At 37.0% G+C, this 23,197-nt stretch overlaps 1 protein-coding gene across 1 annotated transcript; it reads left to right on the forward strand.

The window, feature by feature from the left end:
* Window positions 1-16,343: 16,343 nt before the first annotated feature.
* LOC122490362 (heterogeneous nuclear ribonucleoprotein A1-like) lies at window positions 16,344-17,668 on the forward strand. Its single transcript, XM_043593006.1, has one exon. The coding sequence runs from the start codon at window positions 16,363-16,365 to the stop codon at window positions 17,437-17,439; it is 1,077 nt and encodes a 358-aa protein (XP_043448941.1). The 5' UTR covers window positions 16,344-16,362; the 3' UTR covers window positions 17,440-17,668.
* The last annotated feature ends 5,529 nt before the right edge of the window (window positions 17,669-23,197 follow it).

Genomic DNA, 23,197 nt, shown 5'->3' on the forward strand with positions numbered 1-23,197 from the left:
CTGCAAAAACTAACACCTACCAGACCCAAACTGATTAGATGGCCTCACATAAATAAGATTAGATTATTTTTAACTTCTTACCTTTAGGAATCACTAGAGTACTGATATTAAACACAAGTATTCTGGGGTCATCTTGAGCAATAAGGCTTTTTCATTAAGAAATTCAACTCCAATCAGCAAACATTTAGATTGGCTACTGTAGAAAAAGCACTTTGTCTTTTATCAACCAGCAAATCGATCCATGTCTTTTGGTTTGCTTCATTAAATTTAACGCACATGTATCGTACATTATTTTTAAGAGGGAAGACATGCTCAAGTGTCACCGGCTCTTCCTAATAAATCCATCAATACAGTGGGGTATGCTGTATCTACTTTGCAATTCTATACTACATTAGAATCTCTCTTTCAACAGCAAGTTATTTATCTTCCTAACAATCTATCAAAATAAATATCTCCTAAGGTACAGTATTATTAAATATTTTTCACAGCTGAAATTCCCCAACCCCCTTAGGCAGAATTAATAGCTTTTGTTCATACATATATCATGATGCTTCTCACATTTTTAACGGGTGCTGTTGTTGATGGATCTTTTATTACTACCAGATTGGGACCCCCCCTGCAGGTGGACAACAGGTCTTATTCATCTCTGAATAAGTCCCAATAACGTGCACACAGCCTCCCACAGTATGATGAATAAACAATGAAATCTTAGAGCCAGAGTTTTTCAGTCCTGCTGGCTAATCCCCATAGCAATGCCGGGATGGGGGTGGCAGGGCAGAGAGGGTGCAGGGTGTTGAAGCACTCTAAGACTATTTCCCCTGAGTTCTTCTCAACTCCATAGCCCTCATTCTCCTTCTCTCTTCAATTCCGTTGCTATTATGACTACTAGATTCACAATATAAGTCTCTTCTGAATGTGTCAGTTGCTGCACAGAATGGCAATTTAGACCCATAACAGTTCAATGTAGGAACAGACAGCCTATGGCACTGAAATGACAATACAGCGCCAAAAGTCCCTGGTGGTGACACATTGTCACACTGCCCACTGCATAGCCCTCTTTCATGTCTCTCCCTCAAAGTCTCTCTCTCTCTCACTCTGTTTCTTCTCTGCTGCTCTCTTCTCTTCCCCGCTCCATTATTCCCATTTCCCTGCTTGTGCCCAGGATAGCCTATGGGCTAAAAATATCGCTGGGTACAGATGGAAAATGGCCAGCAGAGTGTTACCATTCATCTTTCATGTGCCCAGGACAAAACTCATTAGTTGATTCTTAAGACTCTTCCCTGCAATCTCAAAATTCTGATACAGGGCTTGAGACAGCCATCAGCAATTAATATGAGTCTGTTAATGTCTAGGGAATTTTCACCTTTATGACAGTAGAAAGTATTAATTTATATAAACCTTAGTACTGACCTGACAAAAAAATATATATTCCTTTTCTTTAACCCCCACACCCAACCCCATATTGATTGGCTGGTAGTGGTTCTTCCAGAGCACTGGGTTTAAAATGATCAAGAAGTGGGCCCAAGAAGAAAAGGTATTATAAAGCATTAGCCACATCTTGCTAAGTGATCAAGAATCAAGAGCAATGACATACATACTAGTTATTTGCCCCATTTGCCTAACTCTCTCATCTGATAAATTACTATTCCAATATTCTTGATGTAATCACCAGGGCTTGCAAAGTTTGTTTGATTCATTCAACAATTAACTGAACTTGAGTGGGACGTAATTAGAATTGAGTATGAGCCGGCACTATGCTAGACACTGGACACAAAAAGATAACTAAACACAGTCCTTAATCTCAGGCAACAGAGTCTAGCTTCTCACAATTACAGTACTGGGTTTGGTTTCAGCAAAACCAGCCAGTAGACAGGGTTGTCCATGTTCTTGCAGTTTAGGAAATGGCTTGCATCAAACCAGCCTTTTAATTGAACAAAGAAATCCTAACCTTGGATTCCCAAAAACCTAAACCACCAGAGGGGAGAGAAGTTGGAAATAGGTGAAATTGGTAAAGGGGATTAAGAGGTACAAACTTCCAGTTATTGAATAAATAAATCTTGAGGATGAAAGTGCAGCTTAGGGAATATAGTCAATAATACTTTAATAACTTTGTATGGTAGCATGGTAATTACAGTTATAGTGAGCATCTAGTAATGTGTATACTTGTCAAATCACTATGTTGTACACCCAGAACTATTATAATATTGTATGTCCACTAATCTTCAATTAAAAATAAAATAAACAAACTGTAACCGAAAGAAAAACCCCATTTACAATAAACTTCCACAATGTAAAGCAGGTGGAAAGAAGTTCAGTATATAGACCTATATAAAAAATAAAATACCAAAAAGAAGATGAAATTTTTTAAAAGCCCAAGCCAGTCAAAAGTATTCCAATGGGTCTCCCCAGATTTTCTAGTTACATTTGAAAGGGGCTGTGGGTACTTGTGTGGCTCAGTTGGTTGAGCGTCCAACTTCAGCTCGGGTCATGATCTCACAGCTTATGGGTTTGAGCCCCGCATCGGGCTCTGTGCTGACAGCATGGAGCCTGGAGACTGCTTTGGATTCTGTGTCTTCCTCTCTCTCTACCCCTCTTTCACTCATGGTCTGTCTGTCTCTCTCTCTCAAAAATAAATAAACATTAAAATTTTTTTTTCATGTTTATTTATTTTTGAGACAGAGACAGACCATGAGCAGGGGAGGGGCAGAAACAGAGAGGAGACACAGAACTGAAACAGGCTCCAGGCTCCGAGCTGTCAGCACAGAGCCCGATGCAGGGCTCAAAGCCACTAACTGTGAGAACATGACCCGAGCTGAAGTCAGATGCTTAACCGACTGAGCCACCCAGGCGCCCCAACATTAAAAAAAATTTTTAAAGAAAGGGGCTTAGGGTCCATGATGAACGTTCAAAAACAAAATATTGAGTGTTGCCACTGCAAAGAATTTGAGAATCTGTAGATTCTCACTTACACAGTACATGATACTGGTAACAACAGCTGAAATGAGGACAAACCTAGAGAAATAACAGACTGAAGCAATATGGTTCTGTATGGACATGAGTATAGGCCATGCAAGCAACTGACCGATTTTCCATAATAATCAGTTCAGGGTGAGGTATGACAAACGTAGAAACTGTAACACTGACCCATCCATGCTGGGAGTCCCAACTAGTTGTCTGTGCTACAAAGGGCTGTTTCCTTGCAAGAGAAGGACAGGACAGCAGCAGGGCAAAGAGGACAGGACAGAATGGAATATGGACAGTCTGGGCCCTCTGAATTGAATACATACAGACCCTGCCCTCAGGGTCTCCTCTCCTCTCTAGCAAGCCTTACGGTACCTTCGAATTCAGAATCCTTCCCAGCATTAGGATGCTGCTGTTTTCTAGATCTCAAAACCTTGTTTGTGATAAGACAGCCTTAGACATCTATTATATCAGCAATTTTGGGGTTTTCTTTCTTTACTTGCTTGGGTTAGATTTGTACATAGGCTTAAGAAAAGTCTCCTAACTTTTTTTTAACCGGATATATGCAATATGTGAAATACATAATTTTTACCTAGATACATTCCAACAAGAATTGGGAGATGGTGTGTTTTCCCCCACATCAACGAAAAGACATCCAAGAATTAGTTTACTTGTAGCTGTGGGTCTGTACTCAAAGGCGAGACAGGCATCCTCCCTCCCCTTCTCCTTTGTTAAAATGAACCAGATCCACCTGACAAAGCTATTTCTCAAGGTGCAGTCCTAGACCACCCACCACAAAATCTACCTAGGAAATGCAGATTTCTGGGCTCCACATGGGAACTGTTAAGGGCGCAAAAATCTGCATTTTAACAAATTCACCAGATGATTCATAAAAGGACTGAAGTATAAGGATCCCTACGATTTTGGGGGTAACTGCTCAGCGGAAAAGGACCTTTCCCCTCTAGTCCTTCAAGGCACTTAAAATACATCAGCAAACATAGTCACATCGGTGCAGTAGCATTAGGATAATTCAAAGTTCAGATCACTGGAAAGTTCCCCAAAGTTGGCACGAGGCCACCACCTTCAGGCGGATGGGCTTAGAATTATCCTGTTCCTTCAGTGCGCAAGGCGAAGGAAGGAAGGCCGCGATGTCTGTGATGCAGAGACGCTAGGGCTATTTACAGACTTGGGGACAGATCTTCAGCCCTCAGAGGGCCCCTGGCAGCCGGATCCCCACCCTTCGTGGGATGGGCCGAAGCTGATGTGGCTCCTCGGAGGCGTCTCTGACCCCCCGCCTTGCTATTTATTGACGGATATTCCTGGCTCCGGAAGGGCAGCTCCCACAAGTGAGTCACGGAGGGATTTTTGCCTGCATCTCTGGCCGGTGCTGCTCCCAGCCGAGCACCCATAAATCTTCCTGCCCCCATTGATCAATAGCAGACACAACAAAACACAAGTTTAAAGTTCAACGTGGCCGCTGAGGGAAAGCACACTGTTCGCTGATTCCCCGGTTCTTTTCAAGAAGGAAGAGCTGAGATAAATATCGAAAATCATTCCCCTGCTATTTTCAAATATCTAACCTTTCACTCTGTTTACCTTCAATAATTGCCTGAGTTGTGACTACTTTTAAAACCAGGTCCAAGTTAAATACTAAATTACCTACTTGACTTTATTCAGTATAGATTTCCTTCTCCACCTCAAAAGAGCAGTATTTTGATTCAGACACACTTATGTCACATCATACGTATTGGCATGCACAGACACCCCCCTGCTAATGCTAACCTAGAACAGAAATATTTGAATTTGTTCATTTCCAAAATATTTGTAAGCCTCTTGGTACTTGTATCAAGTGTCTAGCGAATATCCTTCTACCCACCGAAATCAGTACATGATTTTGTACAGGATCACACATACATGAAAGATCAATAGCCAATGAAATCATTTAAAAGTTAGAGACAAAGTGACTAGAATTTAGTCTACCACCGTCATCTTGCAATTAAAGAAACTGGATCCTGTAGGGCAAACTCAAAATTTCCTTCCAGCACTGAAACTGTGACTTCATAATATGGCAGAGGCAGTTAGTGTCCTCCCTTACCCTTTCATCAGTCAAGGTTCCCACACCTGCCCACCGCTTCCCACAGCAAGCACCTGTGCCTCTCCACCTGCCAGAGGGAGAGCTCAGCCTATGCACCAGGTGGAGGAAGGTGCTGGGAGATAACGCCTCCAGACCAGCTCTGTCAATAACACGAAGAGGTTAGATTATCAGCCAGCTTTGTGTCCCCAAGTGGGACAGCTCTAAGGTGTGCAGTACACCATATCCCAAATGTGGGAACCTGCCTGCCAACGCACCCTGTGTTGGCTTCCCTGTCCTGCTTGGCACTCCAGTCTTGTCTCAGGATGTGCTTCTGGGGCTGACACCCAAGTCCTACAACTATGGCAGTTTCGTTTTGATCGTAAAAGGGCAAATATATTGGATTATGTCATGGGAACCTAGAGGAGGAAGTAAACAGTTCTGTCTCAAACAGCGTGAGAGGTGTTCATCTGGTTGTTACAAGGGCCAAGTGTTCAGAATCTTTGTCTCAATTTACACTAGGGAGTTAATAAGAATTGAATAAGAATACATATCAATCAGGTTCAAAACTGATCTAACAAGCGATTTTGAGGTAAAACTAAAAAAGTAACCATATTTCCTCAAAAAACTAAAAGTAGCATTTGGGATATTTGCTGTATGAGAGCAAAGCATAAGAATTCTGTAGGTCTCTTATTCGGTCTAAATAAACCTGGTCTAAATAAGCTCTTATTCAGTCTAATAAGCTACACTGGTTCACCGTATTTCGGCTTTACTTTAACCAAGACCCTTTTACACCTACATTTCATTAAATTTATATTGATGTCACCCTAGAAATACTTGCTGTAAAACTTTGCTTTTTACTTTTTGTTCTTACTGAACTGCTATCTGATAACACTTTAGTTTCTATAACAATGCACAGTTTTTATTAAATAGGTTTTGCTGAGAATTTACAGGTTTTCAAAACAAAGGCTTTTCTCTCTCCCTTTGTTATATTGATGGATATGTAAAGACATGAAACGATGACTTAAAATTTGAGCCTTCACTCCACTGAGTCTGAGGTCACTAAAAAGATGAATTTAGGATGAAAAATGTGGTAATATGGTGTACTGGTACAGCTTTCTGCCAAGGAAAGATAGTACATATCTTAAAAATAGTTATTCCTGCAGCCACACTGACAGAAAAAAAAAAATCACTGTTTTCCAGGACAAACCAAGACAATAAGATTGCATGTGAGCAAGTGAATCACCTGAGATCACTCAGTAAGCCAAAGGTATGAGCGGGAATGGGCTGCAGGACCCTAATTCTAGATCATGCTGTCCAAATAATCTCACTGCCAGGCTGAGGTAGATTTACCCTAAATCCCATGAAGCCTTAATACATATGCATACAATATTTCCAGAGCCCTGGGTGGCCCTCTCATATGATCTCACATGGCCTTATGGTTTTGTGAAATTTGCAAAAGTGCAATTATTTTAACTGTAATTAATTAAAATCTATCCCCGAAAGAGGACCTCTCCAAATGTTATAAGCTTCAGATTCTACAAAATCTGAAGCCTTTCTTTTGCAGGGTCTGCATGAACATTCCCTGTGTTTCTCAACCAAACGCTTACCCTTACAACTCAAAAACCCACCAAGTGTTCTCTTCCCAGGGAGACTTTGTATTCAACATTAGCTCGGGCCTCACAGCACCTCTCTAAGTAACAACTTCATTAATCCATGGACTTCCAGAAAATATTTCACAAGGGCTCTGAACCTTTATGAGAAACCTAGGAAGCTTTAGTGCATCAGTGAGCAGTTAACATCTGCAGGTTCCTACTGAGATCTAAGATGACAATTAGTGGTAACAAGGATTCTTTTTTTTTTTTTTCTAACCAGGATCCTTTGCAGTGGGCTTTCATAGAAAACAAGCATATGCTGATGTTTTGAATTAAAAATATAGACATAAAGAATGTCCACACAGCATTCTCTTTCTTTGGTCCAAATAATTCCTACTACCTTTTGCCTCCAAAAGTGATTATGGGACTCATGGCAACACTGAATCCCTAAAGAAAATATTTCTTTATAAGAAACCATAACTTCTTGAATGCCATTATATTCTGGACTCCTAATCATGTTACTCTTTTTATTTGGGGTTTTTGTGAGCTCCTGAAGCTCATTCTTCATTCTTTACCACCAAACCCCAGCCAAAATACTAGCTGAAAAGAGATGAACCTTAACATAATGACAGGACACCCTAGTGTTACCATCCTTCTAGGCTGTAGAGTAGACCTAGAGAGGAGCTGGCAATTCTCCCTTCTCTCCCACTCTTATTATTGTAACTGATGTTACTAAGTGTGCCTGAACTGGTTTCATTAACAATAATAATAGGTAACATTATTGAGGTCAGACTATATGCCAGACACTCCACTGAGCACTTTACATGCATTATCTCATTTAAGCAACCCAATCACTATAAAAGGTAGATATTCTTTAATGTCCACATTTTACAGATAAGGAAACTGAAACACAGCAAGGTTAAGTAATTCTCTGCTCAGAGTTCACAAGGCTAAAATCAAGGTGTTGGCCAGGCTGAGGTCTCCTCTTGAGGGTCTGGGAAAGAAATCCACTTCTAGAATCATTCTTGTAGTTGGCAGAATTCAACTCCTTGCCACTATAGGTCCAAGGTCCCTGTTCCTTGCTGGCTGTTAGCTTTGGGCGTCTCTTAGATCCTAGAGGCTAAGAACATTCCTTGCCACATGGCCTTCTTCGTCTTCAAGTTGGCAATGGTGTGTTTAATACCCCTTATACTTCAGATCTCTGACATCACCATCTCTGAGCCCAAGACCCAGATTTAAAGGGTGTGTGTGAATAGATCAGGCCCACCTAGATGGTCTCCCTTATCTTAACATCAGCTGATTTGGGGACCTGAGTTATATCTGTAAAAGCAACATCTAAACAAGTGCTTTCACACACATCTAAACAAGTGCTTTACAGAATAACTGCAAAAGGGTATTTTAAACAATAAGGGCTAGAAGTTTTCAGAACCATCTTAAAATTCTACCTACCACAGGCATACAGCTCAGGTTAGGCCAGTCAGAGTTCTCTAAACAAGGAAGCATCTCTTTTCTCTGGGCTCACTAGCTGTATATACAACCTATGCCTAGAGGTGCGAAATGGAGAGAATGTGCCTGCAAATGAAGCCAAAGTAGAGGAAAGAAAAAGCTGAAAGGGAGAGGTCGCTGATAACATTATTTGAATATCTGGAAACAGATATCTGCTAACTTGTATTACTATCTGTTACTTGCAACCAAAGACTTCTGACCAACACAACTAAGTCTTTCTTACTCCAAAGCCCAAGCTATTAACTATGAAATTTTATATTTTTTATGTTAATAGAGGCACAATATAAAAAGATGTAAACTGTGACATCAATAACAAAGTGTGTCTCGGGGGAGAAGTAAAAGGGTAGAGTTTTTGTATGTGGTTGAGATTAGGTTTTCATTAGTTTAAAACAGACTGTTAAAACTATAAGATGTTTTATGGAAGCCTCATGGTAATCACAAAGAAAATACCTATAGAAGCCACACAAAAGATAAAGGAATCAAATAACATCACTACAAAAATTAACAAAACACAAAGGAAGACAGCAAGAGAGGAAAAGAGAAACAAAAGAACTGTAAGACAGAAAGAAAGTGGCAATTTTAATTCCTTCCCTATCAATATTTACTTTAAACATAAACTGATTAAACTCCCCACGGAAAAGATATAGAATAGCTGAATGGATAAAATATAAGACCCAACTATATGCTAAATAAAAGAGTCACTTTAGGGGTACCTGGTTGGCTCAGTCCATTAAGCTTCCTACTCTTGATTTTGGCTCAGGTCATGATCTCATGGTTTGTGGGATCAAGCCCCCCACCAGGCTCTGCACTGAAAGTGTGGTGCCTGCTTGGGATTCTCTCATACTCTCTCTCTCTGCCCACCCCCATCCCATGGAGTATGCATTCTCTCTCTCTCTCTCTCTTTTTTGAGAGAGAGAGAGAGAGACTCACTTTAGATTTAAAGACACATAGACTGTAGATAAAGGGATAGAAAAAGCTCTTCCATACAAATGGTAAACAAAAGAGAGCAGACATCGCTATATTTATAACAGACAAAATATACTTTAAGTCAAAAATGATCACAAGAGATAAAGAAGGACATTATATAATGACAAAAGGATCAATTTACCAGGAAGATATAATAATTACATACGTACCCAACATCAGAGCATTCAAATATATAAAGCAAACAATAATAGAACTGAAGAGAGAAACAGTGATACCGTAATAGTAGGAGACTATAATACCCCACCTTCAGCAGTGTATAAAACATTCAGAAAGAAAATCAGTAGGGAAATAGTCTTGAGCAACACTATACACCAAATGGACCTAATAGACATATACAGACTATTCTACCCAATGGCAGAAGAATACACATTTTTCTCAAGCACACACAGAACACTCTTCAGGATAGATCCCAGATTAGGCTACAGGACAAGACTAAACAAATTTAAGGTTGAAATCATACCACATATCTTTTCTGGCCACGACGGTATGAAGCTAAAGTCAGGAGGATAATCGGCAAATTCAGAAATATTGGAAATTACACATATCCTGGAAAAAGAGGGATGGATACAAGAAGAAATCAAAGGGAAAATCAGAAAGTATCTTGAGACAAATAAAAATGAAAACCCCATACACAGAAGGTATTCCAACTTTCTACCCAGTTTCAACTAAGCCTCCTTCCCACTGCTTCATAATAACCAACAAACCTCATTCTTCTGATGCCCCCTTCCACAAGCAACCCTCAGGTCTTGTTCAAGGCAAAGTGCCATGTTTATTGTCGTATTTATGTATTTCTTACCCATTCAACATGTATAGAATTGTGTTACCATCTTTGTTGAATGTCTATCCTTTTAAAAAAAATGTCACTGATGGGAGGGGAAAAAAAATGAAAACCCAGCATATCAAAATTTATGGGATATAGCAAAAGCAGTACCAAAAGGAAAGTTTACAGCAATAAATGTTTATACTTAAAAAAGAGAAAAATTTCAAATAAACAACCTAACTTTATACCTCAAGGAGCTAGAAAAAGGAAAACAAACTAATTCCAAAGTTAGCAGGAGGAAGTAAATAATACAGATTAGAGTAGACATTAAATAGAGACTAGAAAAATAATAGAAAAAAATCAGTAAAATTAAGAGCTGGTATCTTCAAAAGGTGAACAAGATTAACAAACCTTTAGCTAAACTAAAGAAAAAAAAGACTCAAATAAATAAAATCAGAAACGAATAAGGAGTCATTATTACTAATGTCAGAGACATACAAAGGATCAAAAAAAAACCTGGTAAGAATAATTACATGCCAACAAAATGGGTAATCTAGAAGAAGGGGATAAATTTCTAGAAACATCTGACTTGCCAAGACTGAATCATGAAGAAATAGAAAATCTGAACAGTCAATCACTAGTAAAGAGATGGAATCAATAATCAAATATTTCCAACAAGAAAAGCCCAAGACGACATAGCTACACAGGTAAATCTACCAAACATTTAAAGAATAATTAACACCAACCATTTTCAAACCCTTCCAAAATATTAAAGAATAAGGAATATTCTAAACTCTCTTTACAAGGCCAGCATTATCCAGATACCAAAGCCATACCAGGATGTCGCAGGCAAAGAAAATTACAGTGCAATATCCCTGATGAACATATATGCAAAAATCCCCAATAAAATGCTAGTAAAACAAATTCAACAACATATTAAATGGGCCATACACAACAATCAAGTGAGATTTATGCTTGGGGTGCAAGGATAGTTCAAATATGCAGAGAAATAAATGTGATATACCACAATAACAAAATGAAGGATAAAAAGTATATTATTATCTCAAAAGGTACAGAAAGAGCATCCAACTAAATTCAATATCTATTCATGACCAAAACTCAACAAATTAAGTATAGAGGGAATGTACTTCAACATAATAAAGACCATATATGACGAAGCTCACAGCCAACATTGTATTTACCAGTAAAAATCTGAAAACTATTCATCTAAGATCAGGAACAATATAAGGATGCCCTCTCTTTCCAATTATAGTATTGGAAGTCCTAGCCAGAGAAATTATTTAAGAAAAACAGGTAAAAGTTATCCAAAATGGAAAGGAAAAAGTAAAATTATCTTTGTTTGTAGATGATATGATCTTATATGCAGAAGACCTGAAAGTTTCCAACACACACACACAAATTCTTAGAACTAAGAGACAAATTCAGTAAAGTTGCAGGTTACAAATCAACATACAAAAATCAGTTGTGTTTCTATATACTAACAACAAACTACCTGAAAAGGAAATTGTAAAGCAATCCCATTTACAATCACATCAAAAAGACTAAAATACTTAGAAATGAACTTAACCAAGATTATGAAAGACTTGTACACTAAAACCAACAAAACACTGATGAAAGAAATTAAAGAAGACACAAATATATGAAAATATATCTGTGTTCATATAAGACTTAATATTGTAAAATTTCCATATTACCCAAAGAAATCTACATTTTCACTGCTATCTGCATCAAAATCCCAAAGATATTTTTTAAGTTTTTATTTAAGTTCCAGTTAGTTAACCTACAGTGTAATATTAGTTTCAGTTGTACAATATAGTGATTCAACACTTACATACAACACCTGGGCTCATCACAAGGGCACTTCTTATTCCCTACCACCTATTTAACCCATCCCCTTACCCATATCCATTCTGGTAACCATCAGTTTGTTCTCTATAGTTAAGAGTCTCTTTCTTGGTTTGTCTCTCTCTCTCTCTCTCTCTCTCTCTCTCTTTGCCTTTGCTCATTTTTTTTCTTAAATGCCACATGAGTGAAATCATATGGTATTTGTCTTTCTCCTGCTGACCAAAGGTGCTTCTCAAGGAAAAAAAAATAGGAAATTTATTCCAAACCATAAAAGTCATATAAAATAGCCAAAGTCATCTTGAGAAAGAGAAATAAAACAAGGGCATCACACAGGTATCAGATATCCTGATTTTAAAATATATTATAAATCTACAGTACTTAAAACAGTATAGTATAAAGGCAGACATATAGACCAGAGGAACAGAATAGAAAATTCAGAAATAAACCCACGCATAAATGGTCTACTGATTTCTGATAAGACTACCAAGAATACACAATGGAGAAAGGATAGTCTCCCTTCCTTGGTGTTGGGAAAACTAGATACACACATGCAAAAGAATGAAATGAGATTCTTAACTTACACCATACATACATAAAGACCAACTCAAAAAGGATTAAAGACAAACATAACACCTGAAACCGTAAAACTTCTAGAACACGCAGGAGAAAAACTTCTTGACATTGGTCTTTGCAATGACATTTTGGTTATGACACCAAATTCACAGGCAACAAAGACAAAAATAGACAAAAAATCACAGACAACAAAGACAAAAAGTGGCACTACATCAAACTGAAAATCTTCTGCACAGAAAAGGAAACAGCAGAGTGAAAAAGTCAATCCACAGAATGGGGAAAAATTTTGCAAACCATATATCTGATAATGTGTTAATATCAAAATATATAACATATATTGAGTTTTATATATATATATATATATATATGTATATAATATATATTTAGTTGTAGGCACAACTCAATACCAAAATCACAAATAACCTGCTTTTAAAATGGCCAGTAGGTCTGAACAGACATTTCTCCAAAGAAGACATACAAATGGCCAACAGGTAAGTTAAAAGATGCCCAACATACTAATCATTAGGAAACATAAATCAAAACCACAATGAACTATCCCTCATACCTGTTAGGGTCAAAGAGACAGGAGATAATAATTATTGGTAATGATATGGAGAAATTAGAACCCTTGTGTATTATTGGTGGGAATGTAAAATGGTGCAGCTTCTATGGAAAATAGTATGGAGGTTCCTCCAAAATTTAATAATAGAACTATTATATGATCCAGCAATACACTTTTGGGTATAACCCAATAGATTTGAAATCAGGATCTCAAAGAGATATCTGCACTCACGTGTTTATTTCAGCATTATTCACAATACCCAAGATAAGGAAACAACTCAAATATCCATTAATAGATGAGTGGATTAAGAAAAAAATGTGCCTAAATACAATGAGATATTATTCAACCTTTAAGAAGAATGAAATCCTGCCATATGCGACAACATGGCTGAAACCAGAGGACACTGTTAAAATTAAATACAAAATGGAGAGGGGACTTGAAAATTCCCTGAGCAGAAAAAACATTTAAGCTATATAAATGAAATTTAATTTAGCTTATTCTACAAAACAAGCTGAAATTTACCATGGGTTGACTCTTAAAAATGCCTCTAATAAAAGAAACAAGTCATTTTCCTAAAAATTGTGTAAGATAATCACTTGTAACCCATTCCCTGCCTTCTAGAAACCCTCAATGCAATAACAAATCATTGTAAAGGTTAAACAACTTCCTCATTTTCACTTTATAAACTGTCATGTAATGTCATGCCCCTGAGCTTCACATCAGTCTTTGAATTTAAAGGCTTCCAGTTCTTTCAAGAACTGTTCTTATATCTACAATAAACTCTTACTAAGTACCACTTATTGATTCAGTGGTTTTAATATTGCTATTTCTGGATTGTTGACAACATTATGCTAAATGAAATAAGCCAATCACAGAAGGACAAATACTGCATGATTCCACTTATATGAGATATCTAAAATAGCTAAAATAATAGCAGAGAATAGATTGGTTGCCAGAGGCTGGGAGCTGGGGGATATGAGGAGTGTCGTTTAATGGCATAAAGTTTCAGTTATGCAAGATCAATAAGTTCTAGAAATCTCCCGTAAAACAATGCCAATAGTTAACAATATTATACTGTATACCTAAAAAGGTGTCAAGGTCACTCCCATGTTTTTGTCACACAGACACACACAAAAAAGTGTTCCTACCACAGAAAAAAGGGGGGACACAAGGGAATTTTTGGAGGTGATGGATATGCCTATTACCTTGACCGTGTAATGGTTTCATGGGTGTATGTAGTATGTCCAAACTCCAAATTGTAATTATTAAACATGTATGGTTTTTAAATATCAATTATACTTCAATAAAGGTGTTTTTTAAAAAAATTGCTTATGGAGTATTTTCCCCACCGACTTCCACAATAAATCCTGAGGTGCATCTATGAATATAAATGCAGTAGAAAAGGGTGACACTGACAGAGCTTAAAGAATGTTTATTCTTCTTAAGCAGTGTCCTATCTTCAGAGATTCTGATTTCATTGCTCTGCAGTGTAGTCCAAGCATCAGGATTTTTAGAAACTCCCAGGTGATTGCAAAGTGCAGCCATGGTTGAAATCATCCGATGCACAATAGTGCTTTTTGAACATAAATAAACATATACATCCCCTGGGGATCTTGTTAAAATGCAGATTCTGATTCAGGAGGTCCAAGGTGGAGCCCAGGAGTATACATTTCTAAAATGCTTCAAGGGGTGATGGAGATGCTGGTCTGTGCCTCACTCTTGGACCAAGAAGTCTGTCGTATGTAGCAATGTTTAAGGGTGGCATTAATTGAATCAGAAAAACAAAAAGGGCAATTTGGATACAAAAAACATGGCACCTATACAAAACATAAAGAGTGCTTCTTCAGCTTTGGCTACTGTGGGGTCACCTTGCAGGGAAATCCTTGAGTGGGACTCCATCTTCCTTGTTCTGTTTCCATAAACTCATCAAGTAACCAGAATATCATGGATCTATTGTAGTGATCTAAACCAATCATTGTTGAGATGGGGAGAGAACAGTTTCCCTTTATGAGTAGAGACAATCTGGAGTGGGAAGGATGCATTCATCTTCTTTCTGTATTGCCCCAGTCTGTGACAAGCTGTAAACAACAGGGGAACTCATTTGGCACATTTTCCCCGCAGCCATTTGTCAGGTGTCATAATTCTATGGAATAAAAGCCCTTGGGAAATTATAATAAATGTATTCCTTACTATTGAATTTCTATTTATGCTGATATTTCTTAAGAGTCTCAGATTTTATCTGTATGGCAACATTATTTTAATAGTAATATCATTAAACTTTATGGAGAATTCTTCTTTGATACACAAACACAAAGTATTTTTGGTAAAATAAAACAAGTACAGTATTTCAGGATTTCCATCTCCCATAAATATTTGTACCTAGAAATAACCAGAAAAGACATATTTTTCACAGTTACAACACTATTAAAGTTTTTTACTTCTATTTGTTCACATCATAGAAATATGAGTGCTGGTTTTCATTTCCATATTAGTAAATAGAAGATGCATAAATGAAAGGACTTAAATGTAACCTCAGGGTTTTTTCTTTTTCCTAGACCATGGTTCCCAAACTTTTTTGTTCCAGGACTCCTTTCATCCTTAAAAATTACTGAGTACACAAATTGCTTTTGTTTGTGTCCATCTTATTCATATTTACTCATTTAGAAACTAAAACTGAGAAAATTTTTATATGTTTAACTCATTTTAAAATAATAATAATAGTATATGTATTACATTTCACTATAAATAATGTATCTTTAGGAAAAGTAAGTAAATTTTCCAAAATAAAAAATATGTAGTAAAAAAGAATATCATTTTTTTTTTACATTTTAAAAAATCTCTTTGAGTCTGTCTTCCTCGAAGACAGAGAGATTCCCATATCTGCTTCAGCATTCAATTTATTTTGATATAAAGAAAATATAGCATCTCAAGATCTATAATCTGTAAAGGAAAGGGTATTTTAATGTTCAGATAATTGTGGATATCCTTCTTTGATACTACACCAACACTCAACAAGTGGTCATTTCTGAAAGGTTAATTACAATATGGAATCAGAAGCCATATCGATAAACTTTTATTCTGTGTTACATTAAAATCTACTTGTCTAGCTTGCTCTTTCAATGGATCTTTTACCCATGCATGATCTTGTGACATTTGGAGCATGTTGATTCACTGCGTTATGGAGATCTTCCAAATGTTGACATATTTCATTATACCATATCAAAAAATACATCCATTAATATCACCGCCAATTTGATCAGCAAGGTTTTCACATACTGGAAAGCAATCAAGCTCATAGTAGCTGATTCAAAAATCAATTTTCTCTTGAAAACTCAAACTTTATCATTAAAAACAAATGCTGTCAGTTGTTTTCCTTGTAGTGACAGAAATAAATCATACATTTTTTAAAAAGATGTCAGCTACTTTCTGCCCATGGATACCACCGAGTAAGCATCATGAAAGTCTCCCTCCCACCGCCGTCATGTCTAAGTCAGAGTCTTCCAAAGAGCCTGAACAGCTGCGGAAGCTTTTCATCCGAGGTTTGAGCTTTGAAACAACCAATGAGAGTCTGAGGAGCCGTTTAGAGCAATGGGGAATGCTTTCGGACTGTGTGGTAATGAGAGATCCAAACACCAAGCGCTCCAGAGGCTTTGGGTTTGTCACCTATGCCACTGTGGAAGAGGTGGATGCAGCTGTGAATGCAAGGCCACAGAAGGTGGGTGGAAGAGTTGTAGAACCAAAGAGGGCTGTCTCGAGAGAAGATTCTCAAAGACCTGGTGCCCACTTAACTGTGAAAAAGACTTTTGTCAGTGGCATTAAAGAAAACACTGAAGAACATCATCTAAGAGATTATTTTGAACAGTATGGGAAAATTGAAGTGATTGAAACCATGACAGACCGAGGCAATGGCAAAAAGAGAGGCTTTGCCTTTGTAACATTTGATGACGATGACTCTGTAGACAAGATTGTCATTCAAAAATACCATACTGTGAATGGCCATAAATGTGAAGTAAGGGAAGCTTTATCTAAGCAAGAGATGGCTAGTGCCTCTTCCAGCCAAAGAGGTCAAAGTGGTCCTTGGAACTTCGGTGATGGTCCCGGAGGTGGTTTTGGTGGGAATGACAACTTTGGCCATGAAGGAAACTTCAGTGGACGAGGTGGCCTTGGTGGCAGTCAAGGTGGTGATGGGTATGGTGGCAGTGGGGATGGTTATAAAGGATTTGGTAATGATGGAGGCAATTTTGGAGGTGGTGGAAGCTATAATGATTTTGGCAATTACAACAATCAGTCTTCAAATTTTGGACCCATGAAAGGAGGAAATTTTGGAGGCAGAAGCTCTGGCCCCTATGGTGGTGGAGGTCAATATTTTGCCAAACCACGAAACCAAGGTGGCTATGGCAGTTCCAGCAGCAGCAGTAGCTTTGGCAGTGGCAGAAGATTTTTAATTACTTCCAGGAAACAAAGATTAGCAGGAAAGAAGAGCCAGAGAAGTGACAGGGAAGCTACAGGTTACAACAGATCTGTGAACTCAGCCAAGCACAGTGGTGGCAGGGCCTAGCTGCTACAAAGAAGACATGTTTTAGACAATACTCATGTGTATGGGCAAAAAACTCGAGGACTGTATTTGTGACTAATTGTATAACAGGTTATTTTAGTTTTTGTTCTGTGGAAAGTGTAAAGCACTCCAACAAAGGGTTTTAATTTAGATTTTTTTTTTGCACCCATGCTGTTGATTGCTAAATGTAATAGTCTGATCATGACACTGAATAAATGTGTCTTTTTTTAAATGTGCTGTGTAAAGTTAGTCTCCTCTGAAGCCATCTTGGTAAACTACCCCAACAGTGTGAAGTTAGATCCTTCAGGGTGATGCCAGGTTCCATTTGAAATATATGTGCAACCTGCTTGGGCACAGAAGCCATTGTCTCCATAAACATTGGTGTGGTTGAACTGACAGTTAATGTGTTGTGACCTGGAGGTCACCATTAAAAGGGTCACCCAAGCAAAATCCTGGAGTTTATTTGGTTATTAATATGATTGTTGGCACATCCTATGCAATATATCTAAATTGAATTATGGTATCAGATAAAATTATAGATGGGATTAAAGCTTGTGTATCATCCATTATCATGTGTAATCAATAGATGATTTAATATTCTCTTGAAAAAAAAAAGATGCCAGCTAAATATTCATGTCTCAATACAAATTGTCAGTCATTCTTTCAAGTGAAAAGGAAACTTTTCCTGGTATTCCAAGAAAAACATGGCTTGTTTACCTACAACTCAAACAAATCTAGAAATACTTTTCCTCAAGATAACCATCCTACTTCACATGCAGTAGAAATGTTTTGTGCACAATTACCATTTATCTACCTAGATTACTAAAAATAATGTGCTCAATAGCCAAGACTCAATAACTTTAATAATTTTTACTGCTCCATTGAGGACATTACTAAGTAAAACTAGCTTTTGTTTGTCTGCTTTTAGGGGTTTGTTTGTTTAATTTTTTATCTGGGTATAGTTGACACATAATGTTACCTTAGTTTCAGCCATACAACTTAGTGATTTGACAAGTTTAGACATCATGGTATGTTCACCACAGTATAGATACCATGTGTCCCATTACATCACTATTACAATATCATTGACTGTATTCCCTTTATGGTGCTTTTTATTCCCATGACTTATTCATTTCATAGAAAGTCTATATCTCTATCTCCCCATCCCCCCCATTTTGTCCAATCTCCAACTCCCTCCCCTCTGGGAACCATCAGTTTGGTCTCTGTATTTATAGGCCTAATTCTGCTTTCTGTTTATTTATTCATTTTTTTTAGATTCCACTTATGAGTAGAATCATATGGTATTTGTCATTCTCAGTCTGACTTATTTCACTTAGCATAATACATAGTACTGAAAGTCCTAGCCACAGTAATCAGACAAGAAAAGGAAATAAGAGGCATCCATATTGGTAAAGAAGTTAAACTGTCACTATATGCAGATAATATGATACTATATACAGAAAATCCTAAAGACTCTACCAAAAACTACTAGAAGTAATGATGAATTCAGTAAAATGGCAGGATACAAATTAATACCCAGAAATCAGTAGCATTTCTATACTCTAATAATGAAGTAGCAGAAAGAGAAATTTAAAAAACCACATCATTTACAATTGTACCAAAAAGAATAAAATATCTAGGAATAAACTGAGCCAAAAAGGTGAAAGACCTGTACTACAAAAATGATAAAACACTGATGAAAGAAGTTGAAGATGACAGAAACCAACTGGAAAGATATCCCATGCTCATGTATTAGAAGAGTTAATATTGTTAAAACGTCCTTATAACAATATAAGCAACAAACATTGCTTATAAAGCAACCTACAGATTCAATGCAATCCCTATCAAAATACTAACAGTATTTTTCAGACAATTAGAAAAAATAATCCTAAAATTTGTATGGAACCACAAAAGACCCTGAATAACCAAAGCAATCCTGAAAAGAACAAAGCAGGATATATCACAATCACAGATTTCAAGATATACTACAAAGCTGTGGTAATCAAAACGGTAGGGTATTTGCACAAAAATAGACACATAGATCAATAGAATAGACTAGAGATCCCAGAAATAAACCCATGATTATATAGTCAATTGATCTATGACAAAGAAGGCAAAAATATACAATGGGGAAAAGACAGTCTTTTTAACAAATGGTTTTGGGAAAATGGGACAGCTACGTGTAAAAGAGTGAAACTGGACCACTTTATAATACCATACACAAAAACAGACTCAAAATGGATTAAGGACCTAAACATGAGACCTGAAACCATAAAAATCCTAGAAATTACAGGCAGTCATTTCTTTGACATCAACCATAGCAACATTTTTCTAGATATGTCTCCTTTCACAAGGGAAACAAAAGCAAAAACAAACTATTGGGACTACGTCAAACTAAAAACCTTCTTTGCAACAAAAGAAACCATTAATAATAATAAAAAAAGACAACCTACTGAATGTGGTAAGATATTTGCAAATGATATATCCAAAAAAGGGTTACTATCCAAAATAGATAAATAACTTCTAACTCAATACAAAACAACAACAACAACTCCTATTAGGTAATGGGCAGAAGACCTGAACAGACATTTTTCCAAAAAAAGGCATCCATATGGCCAACAGACACATGAAAAGATGCTCAACATCACTCATCATTAGGGAAATGCAAATCAAAATTACAATGAGGTATCAGGGTTTTTTTTATTTGTTTTTACTGAAAGTGTGTGGCAGTGAAGAATACGATGATGACTAGTACACTTTGGAGCCACTCTCCTGACTTGTGCTAAGGCACCAGCAATTGTACCCACCATTGATTTTGTACTGTCATTACTTGACCACAGGAAGTATTTATTTAATTCTTGAAACTAAAACTGTCTTCTGCAATAGTGTTTTGTGGAACACATTTATAACAAGTTGTGTTAAATGCCTCTTTAGTCCTTTCCTACTTCTAAACCTATGAAAGAGTTATATTATCCTTCAAATTGACATATATTTAGGGGGTAGAAAATTTTACCAATTTTCATTAGGCTTCAGTGTTCTTTCCTATAATTTACTAATCAAGTTTTGACTTCTATCTATAGTACCTAACACAATTACTGAAGCAGAGTATGTGTTTTGAAAATGTATGTTTCTTTATGCTTTATTATTTTTAAAAGAGGGTTTGAGGCTTACAAAACACATACATGACAAATGTATTTTTAAAAATCTGATCAAAGAAAAAAATGCAGCATGAACAATTATTAAAAGTGGGTTGGGGGCGCCTGGGTGGCGCAGTCGGTTAAGCGTCCGACTTCAGCCAGGTCACGATCTCGCGGTCTGTGAGTTCGAGCCCCGCATCAGGCTCTGGGCTGATGGCTCAGAGCCTGGAGCCTGTTTCCGATTCTGTGTCTCCCTCTCTCTCTGCCCCTACCCGTTCATGCTCTGTTTCTCTCTGTCCCAAAAAATAAATAAACGTTGAAAAAAAAAATTAAAAAAAAAAAAAGTGGGTTGAAAATTTGATTCAGAGTAAGATAAAAATCTCAGAAAAGCCACATTATGAACTTAGGTTTCATAAGAGTTGGGCAGAAGAGGGGCACCTGGGTGGCTCAGTTAAGCGTCAGATTCTTAGCTTCAGCTCAGGTCATGATCTCAATATATGAGATCAAGTCCCATGTGCTGACAGCATGGAGCCTGCTTTGGATTCTCTTTCTCTCCCTCTCTCTCTGCCACTCCCCTGATCATGCACATGTGCTCTCTCTCATTCTCAAAATAAATAAATAAACTTAAAAAAAAAAAGAATTGGGCAGGAGAGAATTCAGGGACATAGAAAGTGATCCCCATCCACACTGAGAGGTGGGTTGAGATGGTTTAATAAATAACAGATGTAGATTTAATTTTTGGCTAGTAAAATATTACTTCTCTATAATTTTATTATTTCACATATAATTTTAATAAATCCACATTCTTAACCTTTTAATTTTTAAATTTTTATTTATTTTTGAGAGAGAGAGAGAGAGAGAGACAGAGACAGAGAGTGAGCAGGAGAGGAGCAGAGAGAGAGGGAGACACAGAATCTGAAGCACCTTCCAAGCTCCAAGCTGTCAGCAAAAAGCTCAATGCAGGGCTTGAACTCACAAACCGTGAGATCATGACCTGAGCTGAAGTCAGATGCTTAACCAACTAAGTCACCCAGGTGCCCCTAAAATCTACTTTTAAAAAAAATCTACTTCTGATTATAGCTGAGAGAATTCAAGTTGTTCAAGAAGTATCCAAAGAATTATCGTTCTCATTTATTGAGCAAATTAAAAAATCCCCTCACCATAAAAACTCCAGAATCACAACAGCAACACATGCCAATCACTCTGAAAGGATTAAAGCCTGTAAAGAGCCTAAATGTATTTATTAATCTATTCATTTATTCAGAAAATATGTATTGAGTATCCTGTATGTGTAAAACCACTGTGTATAAGGTATAAGCACCTAGATAAGACCTTCATATTTCCTTGGAGTCAGGTATCCAGTTGATATAACTCACACAGATAATTTTTTTCTAAAAACTCACACAGATAATTTTTTCTTAATATAATAATACTTAAGAAGTAGCTAAAGGCAGTCAACTTTTCACCATTCTGGCATCATCTTTGACCATTGTTTACAGGACCTGGATCAGAGCTTATATTAAGTGGATGTGCCAATTTAGGTTTGTGTCTACACAGCACAAGGTGAAGTGGAGACTTAAAACATAAATGAATTTGAACTGGATTTGGGGGATAAATGAGTTATATGTGGTGGGAAAGAAGAAGAATATTATATGCTACAGTAAAAATGTTATTACTGATGTAATCTTTATTGGAACTTTCAAAACTTTTTCTCCCGATTATTTCATTACATCAAGGAATTATTCTCATGTCTTTGGAAATTCAGATTTACTCTAATCACAGTGACTCAATTCAAGCTGCTCTCCACCAAAATATAGATGAAAGATAGATGATAGATGATAGATCGATAGATAGATGGTACAGAGATATTTTTTCCATTCTTTTCCTTTCACTCTGAATTCTATCTGTTCTCCAAAGTACAGTTCAAATTTCATGTTATACATGAAACATTCTCCAACATCCTATATCACCTGGCATTCTTATACCTCTCAATTCTTAAAGTACATGTAATATGTACATGATTGATTGAAAAAAATTATTCATGAACTTTTGCTCTCAACTATTTTGTCATTCTATGATGTCAGATAAATGCACACTGATAGTGTGCCTCAAAATGCTAAATTCTAGCTACTCAGTCCCTGACATAATACTAGATACCAACGTGATAGGGGCCCAATAAATACTTGTGGAATGTAATGGAATTTCATTGATCTGTGGAAAAAAAAGACACACCATTTAGCAATGATGAGACATTTCTGTTAATATCAAGAGTTAGCAGTCACCAAAGTGATCCTTAGAACCTCTGATCATTGAAACTCTTCTCCCAGCAGACTCTATGGGAATCCTTAAAAGGATGGCTTTCTCAAAATATTCTATGTGGACCTTCATAGTTTTTACTTTGTATTTTTATTAAGCAGACTGACTAGGCTTTCTTGTCCCATGAATGTCCTGTGTTTCATTTTGCACAGTGTGGCATAACTGGGAAGATGATTGTGAGTAAAAAATAATTTTATTTCCCATTATTTGGTTTGGGTAGCTAAGGAACTCATACAAGAACATTATTATCATCCTTACTTACAGAGCTCTTTCCAGTTTATAGTTTCAGAAGTAAATAAATAAAGATA

This window comes from Prionailurus bengalensis, chromosome B2 (genome assembly GCF_016509475.1).
Source record: "Prionailurus bengalensis isolate Pbe53 chromosome B2, Fcat_Pben_1.1_paternal_pri, whole genome shotgun sequence".
Lineage (NCBI taxonomy): Eukaryota > Metazoa > Chordata > Mammalia > Carnivora > Felidae > Prionailurus > Prionailurus bengalensis.